General features: G+C 34.6%; 3 protein-coding genes across 8 annotated transcripts in view; 2 read left to right on the top strand and 1 right to left on the bottom strand.

Moving 5' to 3' along the window:
• LOC126768150 (tumor suppressor candidate 3) overlaps window positions 1-25003 on the bottom strand; it is a 534937-nt gene that overhangs the window by 19611 nt on the left and 490323 nt on the right. The window lies entirely within an intron of this gene.
• The window catches only part of LOC126768130 (exocyst complex component 7), a 287887-nt gene that overhangs the window by 80910 nt on the left and 181974 nt on the right, over window positions 1-25003 (top strand). The window lies entirely within an intron of this gene.
• The window catches only part of LOC126768132 (organic cation transporter protein-like), an 86731-nt gene that overhangs the window by 47951 nt on the left and 13777 nt on the right, over window positions 1-25003 (top strand). For 2 of the 5 annotated variants that reach the window (XM_050486053.1, XM_050486057.1), the window contains exon 1: window positions 20758-21084. The exons of 2 other annotated variants lie outside the window; for them this stretch is intronic. In XM_050486053.1, the coding sequence (XP_050342010.1) occupies window positions 20909-21084 (176 nt within the window). In that variant the 5' untranslated portion in view covers window positions 20758-20908. Of the gene's footprint in view, window positions 1-18770; window positions 18850-20757; window positions 21085-25003 lie in introns of those variants that run through there. One more of the 5 variants, XM_050486054.1, reaches the window with a different exon arrangement.

Genomic DNA, 25003 nt, shown 5'->3' with positions numbered 1-25003 from the left:
GTCTGGGTAGGTACCACCCACTCATCAGATATTCTACCGCAAAACAGCAATACTTGATATTGTTGTGTTCCGGTTTAAAGGGTGAGTGAGCCAGTGTAATTACAGGCACAAGGGACATAAAATCTTAGTTCCCAAGGTTGGTGGCGCATTGGCTATAAGCGATGGTTGACATGTCTTACAATGCCAATGTCTAAGGGCGTTTGGTGACCACTTACCATCAGGTGGCCCATATACTCGTCCACCTTCCTATTCTATAAAAAAAAAAAAACTTACAGGAATTGATGTGTAAACACGTGAGCTTTCAGTCTCAGTTAGTCATTTTCGTGTATCAATCTCACGCACACATTAACTGACGCCATCTGACGCTCGCAATCTTACGCTTGATCTGACACTCAGTCCGATACCGTATAGTCCGTGTACCGAGTTCTAAGACGTTTAGACGTGAAAACAAAATATGGAACTAACAAAATAAATAATTCGTTATTATCCTACTTATAATGATTAAAGCAGTCGTATTGAATTGAAGGTTTCCAATAATAAATACGGTAGCATAAAGTTGATCTAATAAGAAGGAGAGATGGGTTGTCGAACTAAAGCATTGTCTTCCATAATAACTTCGTTGGAAATGAGAACGTACTTTCATTTAAATTATAAGATTCTCTTATTTCGTTTGACGTTCATCATCCTCGGTAGTAAGTCTACCCGCCTGTCACGCGGGAGACCGGGGTTCGATTCTCCGCCGGGGAGATGTTTTACTATTTTATTGGACGCTTTTAACTACTAGTCATACTTCTTATCATAATTTTTGTAAGCAATTATCCAATATGTTCTGCACAACATCTATTGTACGTAATTTTACTCTGTAAAAAATCTAATCGTAAGTGTCAACGTCTGTGCAAAATTGCATCTCAATTGGATATTTGGATTAAATAACAAAACGAAAAGAATTATAAGCACAGATTAACAACAAAGTGGTGTTGCCAGGTTTTGCAGTTGCATATCCGGTTAAGATTCACGCCTTCTGCCTTCTACTTAAATAAACTTGGTAGTATACATATCTTAGGTTTAAGATATACAAAAAAAAGGTCATTAATCAAATTTACATAGTTATCTTTTGTAATATAATAATTGCATAATTATCTTTTGTAACAATAATTAAATATGTGTTACTTAATTATTTTAATTTTCCAAGTATTTAATATATGTACTGTAAATGTGCATTTTACAATAAATAAAGTCGATTGAATTTGAAAATAATAATAATTAAATAACAAATTTTTGTTCAATATTTATTGCTGTACATTTATTTATTTTGTGTAAGGCAGTTTGTTAAATATTAAGTATTATATGCCTTCTCCAGAAAGTGGATTCAACTCAGTTTCTCGTGCGTAGTTTAAGCCTAGCGAGCCAATCAGGCCAAATGTTTTTTGCGGCAGTATCAAGCCCCGAGCGGGCTCTTATTTCCTGTAAAGTTACCGTGTCTTTTACCATTTGTTCTCAAGTGAATATCGATCGAGTTATAATTATGAAACAAATAAGAACTAAAATCCTTCGTAATAGAACAGGTATAGTTTGAATTTATTTTTTTAAATCAGTTTTTTAATTTATTTGTCAAATATTCCAATAACAAATGAAAATATGTTACAAATAAATATATAAGGTATATATCCGAGAGAAAATACATTCATCTTATATCATGAGGGTTTCTTGATGTGCTAGTAGATAACTCAATAACATAATTATTCTGAATTTTTAATGTTTTTAATATAGAATTTTTTTGTGTTATGCCAGTTATGAACTAAAATTTATAAATTTAATTCTTAATATCACACTTTATTTGTTATAAATATTATAATTATAAATCTAATTATTATTTTTATAAATTTGAATTTGTATTGTAGATATATTTTGCAACATCTGTATTTAAGAAAACACTCCATTTATATAACTTTATGTTTAATGACTCATTTGTATATATTAGTGTACATCTTGTTGGTGTTGAAATTTTTATAAATAAATAAATAATTATTATTAAATAGATCTCTTAATACCATTTATTTGACGAATTTTTTTCAAATATATTCGGGTCGGGATTGATGCGGGCTGTCCAAGATCAGGATGGTTGGCGTTCTATGGGGGCGCATCTCGTCCAGCAGTAAACGGCGATAAGCTGAAAAAAAAAGAAAAAAAAATCTTAAGTCCATGGTAGGGGGATGTACAAGAATGGCTTTCTTTCGATCCCAAGCCATCTTCGAAAATGTGCGTAACAACCGGTCTTCTTATTTTTGGCAAACGAATAAAACGTTTTGTATCGGGAATTGAATCGACTTTTGACCACTGACGATTCTTGTCCTGATCCTTTGAATGTTACCCGCGGGTTGGATAACATCAGAAAACGCTCCCTATGTTGTTTTTCTGAATCCTTATGTTGAACGACTCAATTCCCCTATTTTGGTTGTGTACTTGTATTACATGTATGATAAATATAAGCAATGATATTTCAACGTACATCATTTATGTGTAAAATTGATGTTAACAGCCTTGGATTTATGTCTAGCCCTACAAAGCACTGGCCTAGATCCCGGCCGTACGCCCCACCTAGTCGAAAATAATATAATTTTACTCTAATTTCTTATGAATTGCACTAATGTCAACGTGCCAAGGACCCTTGGATTTCTAAGTCCTAGCGTGATTGTATTGTCTGAGATTAATAGACTTCGGTACCGTTTAAGTGATCACAATGCAAATTGGCTCTTTTTAACATAGAAAACTTTTCAATACTATCCCTAATATATTAATATATTGCGGCGTAACAAGTATTATAGAGTTCAAGTGTGGTGCGTTATGGCTTTCATTACATTTGAGCACGGATATTTTATTTTATAAAATTAAATGAGTTTTACCATATAGGTTTTCCTTAATAAATTAAACGGCCCAAAAAATAGTCGGTATTTTATTAATCAGCGCAAGTCATACAGGGTAATAGTTAAAAAAATAAATTTCAAAAGGCATTGCAACACAAGATGAGTTTTAGCTAGTCTTATATGTCACTGTAAGCTATTGTCTATTGTAAACGCCATCGGACGCTTAGCGTCACACCGTGCACGTCACGTTGCGTACAGAAATGTACTGTTGTGGTTTAAACGCTGATGTCAAATTGACGTCGTGGCGTTATTAGTTATTTCGATCCATTGCAGCGTAGGCATCATGTGTAGAATTCGTCAAAATTCAATAAACACTAACAGCGAGCACTCTTTATTTTTATATTATAGGGCGGATGAGCAAATGGGCCTATGGACCTAATAGTAAGTGGTCACCAACGCCTATACACATTGGCATTGTAAGAAATGTTAACTATCGCTTACAACGCCAATGCGTCACCAACCTTGGGAACTGTTATGTCCCTTGTGCCTGTAATAACAATGGCTCACTCACCCTTCAAATCGGAACACAACAATACTAAGTACTGCTGTTTTCAGGTGGAATATCCGATGAGTGGGTGGTACCTACCCTGATGAGCTTGCACGAACCCTACCACCAATGAAATCTTTATCGACTATTGTCATGATTGAGACGTCTTTTGCTGCTGAGATATACATTCACCGCTGACGCTGCGTCTTGCGTTGAAAGGTCGATCGGAAGATTACAGTTACGTTTTTTTTTTAAATTGTATATTATTATTATTTTTAACTGACATCGGCTTATTTGAAAAAAAATCTGCTTTAAATTTGCGACAGTTATCCGTTTAGATTTATTATAAGCTAAGCTAACGGTTCTTCCAATTAACTAACTTATATATAAAAAAAGGGCGCAACTAATACTGTTAATGTTTAATAAGGTATTATTCGTATTTCAAATATAAAAATAAAAGTGGTCACCATATCGGAAAACGTAATTGTTCCACCTTTAAGTATAAAAGCTCTCATACAACAATCATCTGAGCAGTTGAAAGAATGTTGGATTTCCTGGGAAATATACCCGCAATTATCACGAGTGCTACTGGATCTGTCTCCCTCAACAACAATGAACGTTACCCGAGACCTTTCCGAGTGTTTGGTATTCTTAGCTAAATAATGTTGGACGTAAAACATTTTCAGAGTATTTGAAGATTATGCTCAAATATTGAAGTGCTTAGTGTAAACTCGTTTCCTGGAGGTATTTTAATTAGTAATATGACGTTTGGACGTGTTGAATTTTAGTGTTTATCTTTTAGTCATTATTTTATAATAATATTACTTTAAACATAAGTTTTAAAACTTAATGATGGCAGAGCCCAGTCTACGATTATTGCCAAGATACCAAATGCTAATGAAAGATACTAAACAATACTGATAGCAGAAAATATACTCTAAAATGTCAGAAGTATTCCAAAAGCTCTTATTTTATCGAGAGACTCAAACTTAAAAACCACGAGGTTCATGTTTATAAGAAGGTCAAAGGTAGACTTATAAGTTAAGCAGCAAACCTTAAATGGTACGAATGCGACTCAACAACAAAACGCGACTGACCGTAAAAATTATGGTAAATATTCTCTTGTCCCTCCTTTAACCGGGACATCTGTCGCAGGATAAGTTAAATATAATCAAAAAATATTTTCTTATAATTTACATGAAAATACAATATATTCTACTAGCTACCCCGTATGTACATACAGTTTTATTGTTTTACAGGGTTTTAGTGTGTAGTATGTTTTGTATGTTGTGATTAACACAATTAACATACTAACAGTAGGCATTATTAACTGTTATGTCGATCTCTTTAGGTTAGATAACGACGCCTGGCTTGGCTTATGAAATATAAAAAATGCCATGAAAATCGGTATTGTAAAATTATTATTTTGTATATTTTATTTATTTTAAATTAATATTGGTAATTTACTTTATTTTAATATGTAGAAAGTATTAGTTATTAAAATAACTTGTATAGTTGTTAAATTATTTAGTGATGAAATCAATAAAATTTGAAAAATCGTAAATGAATACATAATTGTGTAACTCATTTCTCTCTGTTTTTGTAAAAAAATAAAAATAATCCTTTATTATTCTCAGGCCAATTTGAAAATTTCGCAGTCTAATTACTTGTCTTGGTTATTTGTTAACTGAGAAATTAAGCATTCGGTCTGCGACGTGCGACATATACTAAAAGGTACGTTATAGCTATAAATTATAATTAATTGTAAATTTGATGAATGACCACCAGTGATGTCTGTGAGAGTAGTCATCATTCGCTTGCAATATCTTATTTTTTTTGGGATAAGTATATTGTGAAACTATATAGAAGAATTGACAGACTGAAATAGATGCTTGTGCTGATGGGTTGGTAATCCTTCGTCATATGCATAATTAAGACGATTGCGTGTTACATTGATAGCACTCTCCAATATTGTAAGTTTATTAAAATTCCATACGAAAAAGTTTGTATGTTTGTATGTATGTAGAATTTAGAAGGATTAGAGGTTTTGGGTATAGGAATAGCATAGGCAAGGCGCCAAGCGCTAGGAAATACACTCATGAAAGCGAAAAAAATATTATACGACTGGTTTTCATAATTAAGAACCCCACATAACCCGTAACCTTTCAAAGATTTCTCCTGCGTAATAAAAATGTATTTATTATGCAAGATATTATTGAGAATTTGTTTTAAATATATCAACCTTTCATATCCGACCGCGTCATATACGTTATTCCAATAAACCGCGATCATAAAATATATCACCCCTATCCAAAGGAATAGAGGCGTTAAAATATACAAAAGAAAACGATATAACTCTCCATTCGAGTTTCACTTTATGTCAAAACTCGTAAAACGTAACGGCAGGTACAAACGCTATTTAAGGGCCAGCGGGCCAATAAAACTGGAGGTTAATATATAAGGCCTTTATTTTATCGTAGATATTGTCAGTATGCGATCAATAAAAATGTTATAAAAAATGAAGAAATAGTATTGCGAAATTTCTTTTATTCTTTTACATATGTACATGTTTCTATAAAATGTTAAAAATCAATTTGTGAAGAGTGCACTCATAGATCGAACTCTGAGATTTGTGTGGGGTTTATATGTTATATTTTTTTTTGGAATTCTTATACTTTTACTGGGTTAGGAAAGTTAGACAAGAACTCGTAACTGACGATGATACTGCGTGATTAGTATATACTATAGTATTATTGATGTTTTTATATTTACTGGTGGTAGGGCTGTGTGCAAGCCCGTCTGGGTAGATATCACCCACTCATCAGATATTCTACCGCAAAACAGCAGTACTTGGTATTGTTGTGTTCCGGTTTGAAGGGTTATTGAGCTAGTGTAACTACAGGCACAAGGGACATAAAATCTTAGGTTCCAAGGTTGGTGGCGCATTGGCTATGTAAGCGATGGTTGACATTTCTTACAATGCCAATGTCTAAGGCATTGGTGACCACTTACCATCAGGGGGCCCATCCGCCTTCCTATTCTATAAAAAAAACTATCATGTCTCACAGTATATTTTTTTGGGAAACGCTTGCAAAACTGTATTATTATGTTTTTAATAAGTTATTTGTTAATGGAGCTCGAATAAAATCAAAATATATGATTTTGATATAAATTTTGATATAAAAAAAAACAATGTTTTTTTTTATTAATAAAACTAAAGTGAATCAAATTCAATTATCTAGATTCTATGTCAAATACACTAAGCAGTTTCATACATCATAATTCACCATTATCATAAAAGGAATATAAGCATCAATGTTATACGAGTTCTAGCCATATTTGCTCTTCGTTCTTTTATATTTATGAATATATATTTTTTATTATTTCCTAAGCTTTTCTTCTTATTGGTTAAAAGAATTACTAGTATAAAAAATATGAAAGTGTCTTTTTTAGTTTGCCGGTTTCTCCAAACAAAACTTTTTTACCGTATAGTTTTTTACGGCGGTCACCACCGAACACAGACATTGGCGATGTAAGAAATAAATAAAACGAAATTCATATATACCATATAAACCATTCCTCATATCTCCAATGCGCCACCAACCTTGGGAAGTAAGATATTATGTCCCTTGTGCCTGTAATTACACTGGCTCACTCACCCTCCAAACCGGTACGCAACAACACTAAGTATTGCTGTTTAGCGGTAGCCTGCACAAAGCCCTACCACTAGTGAGACAGTCTTGAAATGTGTTCCGTTTTCTTCCATTATACTGCTAAATTACCACTAATTATTTACTAAGAAAAAACAACTTCAAGATAACGATGCAAGCTAGATGCATGAAAATAGATAAATAAACCAATGGAGTATTACATTAAAAATATTTATATATAGTAGCAACTTTGGCATCGACGTTAGACAACTGTCTGCTCATAAAAATACCACAGGGTGATAGCTGTTTATCTGGTAACATTGATAAACAATGATGGAATATAGTTAGAATTAACTAGTATAAATTTAACAATAAATAGCACAACAGGCTAATATGCTTTGTAATCTTACAAAGGTACGTGTTAAGCAATAGGAGAATTATATTTTAAATTAAAAAAAAAAGTACTAATTAAACAAGCGATCTGGCCGTAGTAATTTATGTCATTTTATAAATATCCGAAAATATAGTAGTTGTCCAAATATATTTGCCATTTGATCAAAAATATATTGTCATATCTGTTCATAATCTGCTCTCCAGTAAACCATCTGGACACAAGACATGAGAAACTCACGCACTTATTACAACAACACCGAAGGGACCGAGGGTAGGTCTTGTACGTGAGGAAGGCAAATAATTCAACTTGATTCTACGTGCCTGATAGTTTAGATAAGGTCAAAACACAAACATTCTTGTAACAATATAATACTGATGATTGCTAAATAATGTTTCAGGTTATCTAAAACGGCAGAATTAATAAGTGGCTTTATATTGAGTGTAGAACACTCAGTCATCGTAAAAACCGTTTATTCTTAATAACCGTAAAAACCGTATATTCTTTCAAATTTTCAAAAAACTTCAATTTGTGATGTCATCTGGTCATTCTGATCTGGTTTGAAGGGCCAGTGTAATTGCATATACAAGGGATATGACTTTTTAGTTCGCAAGATTATTAGCAACATCTTTAATGAACTGGTGATACATTAACGATGTTAGGTTAGGTTAATATTTCTGATCGTCTGACTGTGCCCGTGACGTGACGGCGCTCCTCGTTAAGTAGGAAAGGGTAGCGCTGGTTTTTTAGTGGGTATTCCGAAGTTCGCGGTGCACTCTGCGCCTTGGACACCGGTGAGTCCCAAAAACCCCCCCACTGTTCCCGTGGGGGAAACGCGTAAAGAGTTTCTCCAGCGTTAAAAAAAGTGGTTAATATTTCTGACAGTGTCGATATATTTGAGCAGTGGTGATCATATACCATCACGTGGAACATTTACCAGTCTGCCTAACAATTTTATAAAAAAAAATACTGTTGTGCACAATTATTAATGCCGATAAGCTGCAATTTCTTAAAAATACAATAATTAAATTATAAAATTCTACGTTCAATAAAGGTACATTGTATGTGTAACGGAGAAGGATATAGAAACAGTTTAGTTACGACTATATGAGAAAAGAAAGGGTAAGTGGAACAAATAGGAGACAACGAGACAGCTCAGAGCAATCTCGCGACGGTAATATAGAGACGGGATTGCTGTTGCAACATTCTCCATTGCTATATATAGAGTACGTGTAAGTCGCAACGAGGCATCATCGCTGAGTTTTTGATTACTTCTGAAATCTTGATATTTCATTCGATTTAAAAAGGCTTTCATACTTATAGTATTTTATATATTATAATAAAAGATTTTATTTGTTTGTTTATTTCTTTAGATACCTTGAATAATTGAAACTTGCGTTCATATGACGGAAATCAATATTATAAATACGAAAATAACTATGTGTAACGTATTCACGGCTAAACTACTGATACAGCTATGATTTACGCAAGGTTACATATGTTCTTTTACACATAGGCGAGTTTAAATACAGAAGCCAAAAACTGTAGGTATGTTACGACTAACGGTACAGCCGTTAGTCGTATGATACCTACAGTTTTTTGGTGTGAAAATCCATAAAAATATAATTTAGTTTAGGCTAAGACTAATTTCAACTTAGATTAAAAATGTAGTATGAATCTTGGAGTACAATTGTTTTTATCCAATACTATGAAGATCATTTTAAATGAGTTGATGCTATCGATAAAGGTATTTTATGAATCGACTTCTTGTTTCTGCATACATGCTTGTTTAATTTTAATTGTTTAGTCATCTTTAACGATTGAATAATGAATAGTGACTTGGCGAAATGAAAGAGTCGAAGTATCTTTAAATTAAAAATATTTCTTTAATGAATTTAGTTACTGACGGAACATCTTTATCTTAATTTATCACGGTTTTAAATCCTAGCACTGTTTATTTTTTTTTCTTTCCTGCTAATAGACTCCTTACGATAATTCCCTTCACCGTCGAGCACGGGATGTATTATAAACATTAATTAATTATAAAAATTTATTGATTCGTGACTTGGATTAAGCCCGCAATCTTGAGTCGAGATTGACATTATTGTGTTCTTTAATGAGTTTAATTTGGTTCGGACTCGTATGTTAGCGTTGCGTACATATTTAAAAATAGTAAAAATTTATCATTTTCCTTGTTTCGACCGCTGTTCGAAAAAAGCAATATTTCATTCCGAATGTCAATACCTGTATAGCTGATACGTTCGTTTCGAGGTGCGTTGTTTTGTTAGAGTAATTTACAGCGCCGGTTTGTTTTTATGTGCGTATGCAAAAACAAAAATTTGAAATTCAATATCGGTTGTGTACGGCGCCATCTGGCGGTTTCATGTGCCCGTAGTTTATATAACAATGTTATGTACACTTTGAATTATTTACGAATGCTGTTTTCTATGTGTTTTTAACATTTTTATAAAACAAATATTTTGATTTTGATTTTTTAGTTGCGGCTTTAAGGAAGCCGAGATGATACCAATTAAACATTGGTATTATCTCGGTGTGTGTAATAAGTGTTGATACTTAAACATATTATCAACACTTATTAAATTTTATATTATGTCCGACCACTTCTCAGTATTATAAGATTTAGTAGTATGTAGTTTGAGGGTGTTGGAAGTTTGGTGACACAAACTCCGCACGTCTCCGAGAGCTCTCAGGCAGACAGGTTTCCTCGTGATGTATTTTTTTAACGTCAGCGTAAAATCACTAATTGATACGGACATAACTTGATAGAAGTGCGTGCTGTGGGATCAAAATTTTGCGTTATCATCTATGTTTACGTTAGACTATCGCTGCTCGCTAATAATGAAAAAAATTGATTATTATTTAAACATAATAACAAATTATATAAACATTAAATTAACATGATGGTAGAATTTAAAGAGATTTCATCACAAGCTAAATGCCAGGCGGGCGAAGCCACGTTTTCAGTTAATAATAATATATGCAACATGCAACGATGTTAAAAAACGTGAATTTTACATTAAAAGCAACGTCCAATTCATTTTAACTTATAGTAAAAATGTAAATAATGCCGTAAACGAAAAATGCAATATGGATTCAACGTTCGGTCTAATGGTAATAAAATGTTTTAATTCAAATTTATAGCGTGCATTACGAACCAATGTGGCTGGATCGTGGCGAATATTTAAATCGTAAATTTAAACAAACATTTCACATTTTTTCTGGGCTTATAACCTTTTATCGCGACTGAGCCGGTACAATATCTGGTTTTTACTTATTAAAACTGAATATATCAAGATTTACGAAAGATATTTGGCTGCTGTTAAAGAGGGTAATGCTTCATAGCCTGTTGTTATGAATGTTGTCAAATTCAATCACAAATGTGGCGGTTTGTGATAATGATGACCTTTGTTAAGAATATTAGTCTATTATTAACAAAGGAGTATTTAATGTCACGGAGCTCACGCCATTAAGTTTAAGAAAAAACACAAATTGACACTTCTGCACCGCCGTCCGCTGTCAAAGCACACATTTTTGCACTCCATATTATTTTCTATGTTGTTCGCTATTCAAGATTTAAATGTACATAAATTAAATGCAATGCAATTAAATGCACCATAGTCTACACCCTTAGATAAAATAGGTGTATTATCTATGGTAAAAGATAAGGTATGGTGTATGGTAAAAGATAACTTGCAAAGAGAATATGTAATTTATCAGTCAATAAATGACTTTCCATTAACTATAGGTAAAAATTAAATTAAAGAAAAAAAAATATTTATTCTAATTAAATTATACATTTTTTATTATTTTGTTTACAATCCATAATGGTTCAAGAAGCTTGCTTCATATCAAATTTCATCAAATTCGATTAAGAAGGTTAGCCGTGAATCGTTACTTTATTTTATCTTTTTTTTTATAGAATAGGAAAGCGGACGAGCACATGAGCCACCTGATGGTAAGTGGTCACCAACGCCCTTAGACATTGGCATTGTAAGAAATGTCAACCATCGCTTACATAGCCAATGCGCCACCAACCTTGGGAACTAAGATTTTATGTCCCTTGTGATATATAATGTGACTATATAATATATTATGGTGTATATGTACCTAACGCCAATGGTTTCTTAAAATTTACAGCTTATTTGTGTATATAAAAGACTATAATATAATGGGCATAGCTGGGGCTATACCATGAAAATTTGCATACCATCCTTCTACATACTAAGATATTATGTCCCTTGTGTCTGTAATTACACTGGCTCACTCACCCTTCAAACCGTTAAACAACAATACCAAGTACTGCTGTTTTGCGGTAGATTATCTGATGAGTGGGTGGTACCTACCCAGACGAGCTTGCACAAAGCTCTATCACCAGTAATAATCTTTGAGTATAACTTTATAAATATATTTAAGTCTATGGATTTTATTTTTTTATATTTGCATTTATAATATTATCATAGATTATACAAGGACTTATTCAAGTTTTATAGTGATTTTTTCTTATTGTAATTATATTACTACTGTACTACCAATTAATTTTACACATAATTAATTGGTCACTCCTATATATATATATATATATATATAACAGGGTAATTTATTTACATAATTAATTATTTCATACTGTAACACATCTGCAAATACAAACACCGGCAAGCTTCATTTAAAATTTGCAAATTTTATCAAAAATATTTCAATAAGCTTCAAACAAGAAACCGTCTATATTAAATTCCTTTGATCGAGTTAAAAATTACTTCCCCACTTCAATTACCTCAAAATTTTAATTAAACAAAATTAAACCCTTTGAAAACTCGCATCGTAAAGAATGTGAACAATTTTTAACGGGGTTGTAAATAGTTGTCTCAGAATATCGATGTTCCGCATTTTTTTAATTTTGATAATTTCATATCATACATTAAATTTTTTTTATGTAATAGGGGCAAATGGCCAGGAGGTTCATCTGATGAAAAGTGACTATCACCGTCCAAGAACAGCTGGAAAACCGGAGGACTTGCAGGCCTTTGTGCGTTGCCGGCCTTTTTCAAAGCGGTGACGATCGTTTTATTTAATTGGCTTATCTATAAAGTCGTTTCAATTTTAAACTATCTTTAGCACACAAACATTCCCTTTGAAGGCATCTACGTCAGACTATCGATACATATAATAACAATTACAATAGTTGCCCTAAAAGCAATTCAATAATATTTTTTTGTCATCGTTTTCTACATTCAGCCAATCACGCGTCGAAGCTCCGGAACGTCTTCCTCGCTTCGAGTTCGATTTGTGTTTATTTTTGTATAATTTATTGAATACTTTCTTTCTACATTTAAAAGTGGGATAAACAAACTAATGTAACTTTATTGTGACAAGAATTAACAAACAACGATATAAAAAAAATATAATCGCATATTTTCAGCGCAGCGAAAGTTTACGGGTATAAAATTTAGTCTAAGCATAACGTAGTGTACGTGGGGGCACAGTTCCACATCGCGGTCGCCATTACGCAAGCAACTTTTTTTGTTCCTGATTATTTATATTTGCGCTGGGAAATGAGAAACTATTACTGTACAATTTTATTTTTATTTTTACACCTTTTTGTTTTAAATAGTATTCTCGTGTTATACTTTATCGTTTAGAGCTGTGGTGGCTCAGTGGTTAGAAGACGAGAATCTTAGTCGATGATTCCGAGATCATAATTTGATTTTATAATTAATGTATAATTGATCTTGTAATCAGCGGTGAAGGAAAAAATCGTGAGGAAACCTGCATGCGATGGATGAAAATCCGCCACGTGTAACCACCAACCCGCTTGGGAGTAGCGTAGTGGAGTAATCTTCTCCTCAAAAAAGATATGAGACCTTAGTCTAGCAGTGGAACGTTTACAGGCTGTTACTTTTACTATCTCTTTGGAAATAATAAGGCAGCAGATCAGAGGTGCTGGGTTCAAACCCCATAAAAAGTTATTAAGTTTTTAAATTTACGTCTAGAAATTTGATCATACATATGTCGCTTATTTATAATTATTATAATGGAGTACTATAATAATGTCTATAGGACTAATTCAATTTGCCACTTAAATCGTATTCGACTGTCGACGCTGTAGGCTAATTGCGTTAACGTTTCTAACTAGTACTTACGTAACTCAACAATCTCGATTCGACTCGACCTACAACGTATATAAAGACACGATGAATTAATTTTACTTTACTTCTATTGTATTTTAATATCATGTATATATATTTTATGTATATATTATAACTAGCTAATCGTCCCGACTTTGCTCGGGTTGATAAGAGAAAAAATGTATTTTGGATAGGATTGCGTGAAATCGGTTCTTAGTGAGCATCTACGTCGAGAAAGGAATAACTGTGACATATTTCAAGTCAATCGGGCGGATTGATTAGGTGATCTCGTGATGACTGGTATTTCGCTTATATATATATATATATATATATATATATATATATATATATATATATAAGCGAAATATATATATATATAATATATATATACTAAAAAACTTGGCACTATATATATATATATATATATATATATATATATATGCCAAATTTTTTAGTATAGGCATTTATTTGCTTCAAGGCTTTGTGCAAGCTGAGGTTGGTGGCATGTAAGGAATAGTTAACATTTCTTAGAGTACCAATGTCTACGGGTTGTGGACTACCTTACCATCAGGTGGATCACTTGCTCGTCCTCGCCCCACCTACGATTGGACACTATTAAATTAAAAGCGAACATTTAAAAAAAAATTGTCAGATTTCCCATTTTCTTCAATACTTAGTTATCAATTCTCTTGCTCCATTAGTCTTCAGATAATTGTAAGGTGTGATCTTACAATTAGATACATACCAGATTCCTTATCTCGATGGCAGGGCACTGTGCAGCGAGGGTACCACAGGCGTTATTGTTTTCCGTTTTAAATAGTGAGTAGGTTAGGTTCAAAGAAGTGCATTTATTATTTTATGATGATTATGTCCTCGGTTGTGTGTTAGTGTAAAGAGCGGTTTATACTTATGTCAGATCCAGTAGTAGTATGGCCATAAGATATAGACGAACTACGAAGACTACTAGAAGGCTACGAACCTCTACGCCGATTTCTTGCGTATCATCACCTAAACGACTGCTCGCAGAGATTTCGCGGACCAGGATCTACTTATACGCGTAACCTACGTTATGCGGTGTCCGGGTTCGCGCCACAATGGTGACACAGTCGACGCACTTCGCATCCGATCATATTTTTTATTTTTTTTTATATTCGCCGGGAGGGCAAATGACTCTACTCCACCTGATGGTAAGTGGTAGTAGAGTCCAAACGCGACGACGGCCAGTACAGACGGGAAAAACGTTCTGCACTAGCCGCCTTCGCCTTGCCGGCCCGCAAGATGCCTCTTCACGCCTCGTTTGAAGGAACCCGGGTTGTAAGAGGAGGGGAACACGTGAGCTGGTAAGGAATTCCATTTTTTGGAAGTGCGACAAAGAAAGGAGTTGCCAAATTTCTTTGTTCGCGATGGAATTGATGTCACAGTTAGGCGGTGACATCGAGAACCAGCTCGCGTGGACTTAAGAAGGAAGGGGGAAGCAGGAATTAGAGAGAATAATTCCTCAGAGCACTCGCCGTGATACAGTCGATAGAAAGCGCTCAGTGCTCACGACGCAATTGTAAAGGTTCAAGGGTGTTTGTGACCTTTACGTCGCCAATAATGCGTACGGCACGTCGCTGCAACCGGTCCAAGGCCTCAAGTAGGTACTTAGCGGAGCCATCCCAAAGGTGCGAGTGCTTGTTCAGAACTCCGAGTTTCCGTGAAGCTGTTTTTATAACAGCCTCGATGTAATCCCTTGGACTAAGGTCGCAGCGAACGTCAATCCCCAGCATGGCGATTTTGCTTTGCATCACCAGCGGAGTACCACAGAGGGAGGGAAGACGGGAAAATGTTGACTTTTTCGCCGTGAGAGCGCATACCTGTGTTTTCTTGGCATAAAACTCAACAAGATTATCAGAACCCCATTTGGCGATGAGCTCTAACGTCCTATCGAGTTCAATGACAAGATTCTCCCGCCTCTCCTCAGTTTATACAGGTATATGTCAAAGCAACCACGGTATATCAATATTAAGGAACTCAAAATAATACTTAAAACTATTTATATGTTACAAAATACGTAAAATGTGTAACAAGATACGAGAAACTAATAATGAATGGTATAAAAGTAGTGATATAAATGTATTTCGTAATAAAATTAGTACAATAGTTTCGGCCGAAGAATAAGATAAAACAAAGTTCAGGGGAACGCATTTCATGAGGACGATAGTAATTCAATTACCGAGTTGTAAGAACTTTTCGAGGGACGCAGGGTACGCTCGAAAATTACATTTGTCGGCTGTCTTCTTTGCATAACTCTACTTAAGAAGGTTCGGTTAACATAACGAACATTCAGTCAGTTAGAAACAATGTATAAAATAGACGTGAAATGCTTTGATTATCGCATATTAAATCGAATTAAATAATAATAATTAATTTATAAATCTTTAAGGATAAAAGGGGATTGAAACATGGATTATAAATATATTATTTAGATGTATATCTTGATAGAGATCTAAATGAAATAACTTATAAATCTCAATATGAAGGACGATTTGTTGTGTAACCCCTGAGAAGAGCTCAGCCGAGCCACGAGTTGAACACAGTACGGGAGGGGCGTTATATCAACACAATTGTGCATCCTCTTGTAAAATACATACTAAGGACCTCCTTAAATAACCGTGAAATATCGGAGCGTGACAAAAGACAAGCTCTATATAGTTCCATTTGTTGTGTATCCATTTGCCTTGCATAAATTTATACTGACATTTCGCAATACATATAAGGACTGCTAATATCACAACAGTGACTTCGTTACATGAATATAAATATTATTGCTTATTGTTATAGAGACAACACAGTGCTATTCAAGACTTTTCATTCCATTTTAAAAACATTAGCTTATGAACGATATGAACGATTAATAAAAGATAAAAGACAGATGTAAACATACTTTGAAAACAATAATTTGTGATTCACTTATTAAAAAGAAAGAAATACTTTTTAAAATTTAAATAAAATGGGAACGTAAAAACCGTTTTTTTTTGTATACGAGGTAAGGTAAAAATTTAAAATGTATATTGTGACAAATTTGATTTAAATATCGAATGCAATTTAATTGTAATCGTGCAATAAATCGTTTAATTCAATTTTCTTATTTTAAAATAACTATTAGGCAGACAGGACGTTTTATTGTACTATTATATATTACCACATTTAAATACAAGTGCTTATCATACATTTAATCGATGCATTTAAAAACGTACTACAACATTCCAGTTAAATATTTAATAAAATTATGGTTCTGTTGATATAACAATTTCCACTAATAACTTTATAGAAATAAGACTGAACGCGTGAATCTTAACAAATAATCGTGGGTTCAACCCGAGCAAGCACCACTGAGTTTTCGTGTGCTTAGTTTGTGTTTGTAATTCATTGACGGTTGTGTTTGTCATTCTTAACGGTAAACGAAAATATCGTGAGGAAACCTGCATGTGTTTAATTTCACTGAAATTCAGCCACATGTGTATTCCACCAACCCGCATTGGAGCAGCGTGGTGGAATAAGCTCCATATCTTCTCCTCAAAAAAGGAGAGGAGGTCTTAGTCCAGCAGTGAGACATTCACCTGCTGGTAGTGTACTGTGTAACTTTATAGGACTTTCCTAGAAATACAAATAAGCTTGTCAGTAATGATAGATTGTTAAATATACTTAGTAGCTTCGTTGTATGTTTGTATTCATAAAGAGAATAATATGGAAGATTGACGTGAAGGTGTTTTCAAGGAAATGTCTTTGAAATTAAACTACACGGCGAATATTAATAATTTGACTCGTTAAATAAATAAATATGTGAATTTATTATAAGCAGGGTCTTATACATATATATATTGAATTATATTTTATGTATGTGTAAGATTAATCCTGTATTTATGTAAAGTACAAAATAAAAATTGAAGTAAGTTACAAAAATAAATAAATTGAAGTGGCTAATTTCAAAATAACTTTTTAGTTAATATGACTGTTTTCGAGTTATTAGCCAGTTAAAATTTTTGTTTTTAAGGTACAACTGTTACGTAATCAAATAATCAAATAAGTATCATCTAAGTTAAAATTACAGATTCAAAAGGCTGAAAACATTCAGGAGTACATCATCACCAGGACTTCATTATATCGGGAAATTCCAAAAAATTAAAATATCTTTATATCTAATTTTCAAATGATATTCATATAACGATATATAAATATAACATTAAAATTATTGTAAATTCATTGTCACAATATGCTTTAAATTATTATAATAAATTATAATAAATTTTGCAATTTATAATCGAATTTATTCATTCTTCTTTATATCGTAATGAATTGTTTGTCCTCTAAACGGAATTTTTAATTTGAATAATTTAAACAAATAGTAAGAAGGTTATTAGAAAATGCAGTGATTTTTGTTGTATGATTATATAGGAAATGTTATTAATAATTATTTATCTAGTTCTGTTTGTGATAAACAATTGTGTCCAATAAATACTGTTCGTGTGATGAAAATGGATTGCGACAATATACTGGACAGATATGAAGTATTTCAATGTTATCATTTAGAGATAATGATTTTGTCATTTATAACATTCTGTATAAATATGTTTGCCTCGGACAATTTTGTCTTCATTGTTCAGGAAATAATAAATAATTATAAGTATGTTAATTTATTACTTTCTTTTAATTAACTGGTGGTAAGCCTTTGTGCAAGTTCGTTTGGGTAGGTACCACCCACTCATAAGATATTCTACCGCAAAACAGCAATACTAGGTAAGTTTGTGTTCCGGTTTGAAGGGTGAGTGAGTCAGTGTAATTACAGGCGTGGCGCATTGGCGATGTAAGCGATGGTTAACATTTCTTATAATGCCAAGGTCTATAGGCGTTGGTGACCACTTACCATCAGGTTTTCTATAAGCTGATTTTTAAATTGCTATCATTTTTAAATTAGCTACTGAGTATAATAAGTTATTATTTAAAGTATTTTTATTTACTTAGTGTAGAATAAAAGAAATATAACAAAGATAAATCATTATTTGAATTAACGTTGACATAGGTGTATTTTAATTAGTATGATAGCTAACAAATGCAACTATTGTTCTTGGCAATGTCAGTCGCACCAAGTGCACAAAATTGAGCACATCTACTCTCACACGATAGTATATATAGCTGTTATAGCGGAATTTGTTAATAAGCCTCTATGAATGCCTCATTGGTCGTTGGCCTATAAGAATCCCGAAATCCTTAGGTAAAGTAAAAAGCTATGTGGTTTTTTTGTTCAAAAATTTCAGTATTAACCTGGAGGCTAGAAGTTGATAGTGTGTGACTCCCGTGTCTAGCACCTAAAGTCGTTGGTTCGGTATGTGATCTCTATCTAGTCGTGCTGGATTTGGCTTTCCATCGGATAACGAGAGTGGGGGAATCGAGTGTTGCTTATCATCACCAACAATATTAGTTAAAAACGCGTCAATCTTAATCCGACGCGGATCAAGTCGATTGGAATCACGATCACGAGTGCATCTATGTGATAAACGCCTCATTCCTGCCAAATCGACACCAATAAATACGACATGGGAAGTATGATGACCAATGGAAATTTGCGTAGATCAAAGATTTTACCTAAGATGGATTGAAACAACGAAAATACGATGGATATCAGATTTTTTTCGAACCGATAAAACCGTCTTGTATGATTTTACGATGTAGCTCAATTTATTATCAATAATAAAATCTATTTTCTACGCAATACATATATTGCTGAAATAAAATATATATACATATAAGATTCCCGAATTTATTATACTTTGTTATCCGTCTTTATAATCTTTGCATTATTGATAAAATAATTCAGCTAACTACGCAACATTATATAAACATACGATGGTTAAATCGCATTTTGACCGTTTCAACAAAAATCCACCTTTAACAAATATGTATTTCGATGACGCCTTTAAATTTGCTGTAGAAAAGTGTTGGAACCAATAACAACACATTTATTTTACTCTTTAATATACTTTTTAAATGCAAAAACTAAAGTTTTAGATCTATATCAAATGATAAAAAAAATTCGCAACATTACATTTTATAGCAGCTCTATAAATTTTTATATATGACTATGTCTATAGCTAACTTCATTTATTGCTTTAATGTATGATAAAATTGTTTACGAACGTTTTAAATATCTCTGTAACTCAAATTTTTTTTATCGCAATTACTAATAAAATATTTGCTCTTCGTTATTAGGATAGCATTACTTGCGTTTATTGAACTTAACAAGTATTTTATATTATTTAAAATATTTACTTACTATAATAACTAGGTAGCGCCTAGGTATACTATATATATTTTTTCATTTAATCACTGAAAAGCAGCATGCATGCATGTCGTGGAGGCAATACAAAATGCTTAGGTATTAACTTTCGACAACGTCACACAGTTGTACTGAGACTTTCTTATTTACAACAGTTTTAGGCGTAGTTTTAGATATATCTTTTGTTCATTTTTTTTTCTTTACATAAAAAAAATTGATAAGTAACAGTAAACACGTTTAATAAATGAACAAAAACAAACGATAACTTCGGTTAAATCTGATTATTAAAACTTGTTTGTCACACAATATAAATTGTGTGACAAACAAATTTTGAATCCATATCTAGATAACGAAGTTTGCTCTGAAATTTATACCAATCACTTTTACAAGAGAGTATTTTTTCTTTCATCGTTTACAAAATTCAAAACAACAAAGACCCACCTAGGAAACACCAAATCAGTAAAATAAATATTTGCTTCTATCACCTAGTGATAAGATATTTAAAGATATTTAATACATTAATGGCAGATGCTAGAATGGATTGGTTTGCTACTGATTGTCTTGTGCAAAATTTCAATATTGTATACATTAAAATTTTCATTCAGGCGATTGACCCACTGGATGTAGGTGTAGGTAGTGAGGTAAATCGGGCAAAAGAAAAGAAAAAGAAAGAGGAAGACTTATATTTTTTATTTATATTAAAAAAATATAAGATTATCAAAAAATATACCACAATAGAATTGTACTGCTCTAAATATACCTAGTCTAGACGGTATACTCTAGACGGTAACCTTCACAGATAACAAAGAAATAAATTTTCATCTGAGTTTATTCACTATCGATTAAGCGATACAGACGTGTTTATCTTTCAAACGGAATTCTCTACGCTTAATACTTAAGCAAATAAATATCAGCGAACCTTTTACAATATGAAAATACAGAGTAAAATTGTGCTTTGAGTAAAGAATATTACATTTTTCTATTAAGTGTAACAAAAATGTGTACGCCAAAAGTTATTAGTGAAAAGAAAATGGATTTGGACGATATCCTCGGGAAATTTGGAATATTTCAAAGCTATCATTTACAAATGATGATTTTAACATTTTTCGCGTTTGTCACAAATGCTTTGTATAGCGCGAATTTTGTGTTTGTTGCTGAGGAAGTAAATTACAGGTATTTATATAATCATTATTTATACAAACATTTGATAGTTGTCAGATACAGTCATGTGTATTGAGTTGTAAGCGCTTTGTTTTCTGACCGAAAACCCTTTATCTTAGATTAATTGACGGGCCGGTTAGCGTGGTTGGTAGATACTTCCCTTGATATGTAAGGTTGTAGGTTCGATTCCCACCCAGGACAGACATTTGTGAGCATCACTATGTCTGATACAGTTTGTCCTGATTCTGGGTGTAATTATCTATATAAGTATGTATTTACAAAATAAAAGTAGTATATGTAGTATATCAGTTGTCTGCTTTTCCATAGTACAAGCTCTGCTTACTTTGAGATCAGATGGCCGTCTGTGAATAATGTACCAGGACACTAGGATAATCTTCAAAACTCTTTTAAAAATATCGACAGTCTAAAATTAGAAATATTCAACATAGATTTTGGTTGAATTTAATTTTATATTAAAAATTAGCTATACCATCGGTTTCACCCGCGTATAACTTAAAGAAGTCACTAAGAGCAGACCTATAATATGTCAGTATACACAGTATACAAGATTTTTAGTTTATTTTCTGTTATATATCACCCGGATTTAGAGAGAGCAACATACAATTGGGCATGAGAAAAGCACCATTCTCTTAAATCTATTCCGAAATACTTGAATGTCTTTTCCTATGCTTTGTTTATTGTGACTGCAAACGATACCTTCACAGAAAATTGTGTCCTTTTAAAACTCAATGGTATTAAAATCGACTAAGTGTAAATTTCACAAAACAATAAGAAGTAGTTAACCTATAAACCTACTTAATCTATGAACTTTAAATTACAAAGTTATTTACAAAGCGAAAACAAATACTTAAATTTGAGTATTTTCAACCCACTCAACTATTTGTCAAAATATGTCAAAACTATACAAAGTACTAAAAACTGTCTATGATCTTGATATATTTCATAAGAATAATACCATAATTATTAAAACGCAAATAATGCATTATTTTAGAAAAAATAAAATAAATTATGGTTCAACACATTTAGGTCACTATTTAATATATAAAGGCAAACTACAGGCATTACTGTAAGTTAATTGGTGGAAAAAAACGCCGTAATATACTTTTTTCTAACCATAATAACTTTTTATGCTTCTTACTTTAAAATACAACCATATTTTCACCATTACCTACCTATTTTTACGTGGGAGCGAACCGTCACCATCACGCACGAGATGAATTATAAACTCAAATTAAGCACATGAAAATTCATTGGGGCTTGCCCGGGTTTGAACCCACGATCATCGGTTAAGATTCACGCGTTCTAACCACTGGCCATCTCGGGCAATGTTAACTATCACCGCCAATGCGCCACCAACTTTGGGAACTAAGATGTTATGTCCCGTGTGCCTGTAATTACAATGGCTAACTCACCCTTCAAACCGGAACACAACAATACCAAGTACTGCTGTTTCGCGGTAGAATATCTGATGAGTGGGTAGTATCTACCCCACCAGGCCACGCATAATCTCGGGGTGGACCGTCGTGCCGGTTGGTGACCGGAAGGTGGGGTCCCGGCGGCCACTTCCGGGGGGGTTCGGGGGCCCTTCCGTCCGGCGGATCAGTATATTTTCCATTTTGGCAAGCATTTGGGAAAACACGCCTCCATACGCAAAGTATGCCATCCCTATCGTGGCAATACGTCGCTCGCTTCACGTCTCTTTTCCTTATTTTTCCTAATGGTAGCGCAAGTAAGAAATAACGGTCGTTCAGCGGTGCACACACCCCCACCATACCCACGCTGTTTGAGGTCGAGTTCTCTAACATCCGAGGACTCCACGCTAATCTCAACGCTGTCCACCACCATCTCGAGACAGCACGGCCAGCAATGCTGTTTCTCACGGAGATGCAAATATTCCGCCCTGCCGACACCAGCTACCTTAACTATCCCGGCTACATGCTAGAAGAATCTTTTAAAGCGAAAGCCGGAGTATGCTTATTCGCCAGGGCGGATGTTTGTTGTCACCGATTGCGCTGCTTGGAGGACCCCTCCTTCTCCATGTTGGTGGTACGTGTGGACCTGGTTCGTCAGAGTCGAGTCTACGTGTGCCTCTACAGATCCCACAATGGTGACTTGGAGACAAGCCGATTATTTGACCATCTTAGTTGGGTGGCAGATGCTGTGCAAGAGCAGTTTCCTAACGCGGAATTGGTGTTTTTGGGGGATTTTAATGCTCACCATGAATCATGGTTGAAATCCCTCAAAACTGACCATGCTGGAAGAACTGCTCATGCTTTTGCTCTCACACACGACTTGACCCAACTGGTTGATCAGCACACCAGGATCCCAGACATTGATGGGCAAGCGCCTTCTCTACTGGATCTTCTGCTGACTTCTCACCCGGTGGAATATCAGGTTGTGGTTCAAGCTCCACTTGGTTTTTCGGATCACGGCCTTATATCTACCAAAGTGCCACAGGCCAAGCTGCCGCCATCAGCGGTATGCAAACGTCGCGTTTGGCACTATAAGTCGGCAGATTGGGACGGTATGCGCGATTACTATGCGTCAGTCCCTTGGAAGGAACGTTGCTTCAGTGGGAATGACCCGACAGCTAGTGCCACTGCTGTTGCTGATGAGATCATGTTAGGAATGGAATACTACATTCCTAGCTCAGATCTCATCAATAGGGGTACGCGTAACCGTTGGTTCACTCGTGAATGTGCTGACGCTGTATCATCTAAGCAGGCGGCATATCGCGCGTGGATCAACGGCTGAATTAGCGGGGCATCTAACACTGACTCACGGAAAGCCAACTACAATAAAAATTCCAAGTCCTGTAGGAAGGCATACACGAGAGTGGATGCACAGCGCATTGTACAGATTGGTCGTGACCTTATTTCGCATCCTAGGGGCTCCCGTAGCTTCTGGCGTCTGACCAAGTCTGTGCAAAACAATTTCTGCCAACCTTCGCTGCCACCGCTCAGAAATCCGGACGGATTGCTAGCTCACAGTCCGCAGGAGAAAGCCCACCTCCTGGCTAAACTCTTTGCCGACAACTCTGTGATCGATGATTGTAGTGCGCAGCCACCAACAATACCTTCATGTGGCCACACGATGCCTGACATCAAAATCAGGCAACGTGATGTGCGTGCGGAGCTGCAATCACTTGATATACGGAAAGCTAGCGGTCCTGATGGAATACCAGCCATTGTGCTGAAGAAGTGCGCGGCGGAGCTGTCTCCTGTGTTAACGCGCCTGTTCCAACTTTCTCTCTCTTCGGGATGTGTGCCGGAGGCTTGGAGAAGAGCTAATGTGCAAGCGGTTCCCAAAAAAGGGGATCGGTCTGACCCGGCAAATTATCGACCAATAGCTATCACCTCAGTACTTTGTAAGGTGATGGAACGTATTCTAAACAACCAACTGATCCATTACCTAGAAGATCACTGTCTAATTAATGATCGTCAGTACGGGTTTCGACCAAAACGGTCCACAGGTGATCTTTTAGCGTACGTAACACACCTCTGGGGTGAAGCTATCGACAAGCATGGAGAATCGTTGGCTGTCAGCCTCGATATCTCCAAGGCTTTCGACAGGGTCTGGCACAGAAGTCTTCTCTCCAAGCTACCGGCATATGGTCTGCCTACTCAGTTATGCACCTGAATTGCCAGCTTCCTACACAAGCGTAGCCTTCGTGTTTTAGTTGATGGTTGCGCTTCACAATTCTATGTAGTGAATGCTGGGGTCCCCCAGGGATCTGTGCTATCTCCCACACTCTTTCTTTTGCATATCAATGATATGCTCTCTCTTGGGAACATACATTGCTATGCAGACGATAGTACAGTGCATGGTGGATACCACAGACGCGCAGTGGCTGGGCGAGCGGAAATTGAGGAGAGGCGGAGGGATCTTGTCATTGAACTCGATAGGACGT

Source organism: Nymphalis io, chromosome 4, assembly GCF_905147045.1.
Source record: "Nymphalis io chromosome 4, ilAglIoxx1.1, whole genome shotgun sequence".
NCBI lineage: Eukaryota > Metazoa > Arthropoda > Insecta > Lepidoptera > Nymphalidae > Nymphalis > Nymphalis io.
This window is presented reverse-complemented; position numbering and strand designations above follow the sequence as displayed.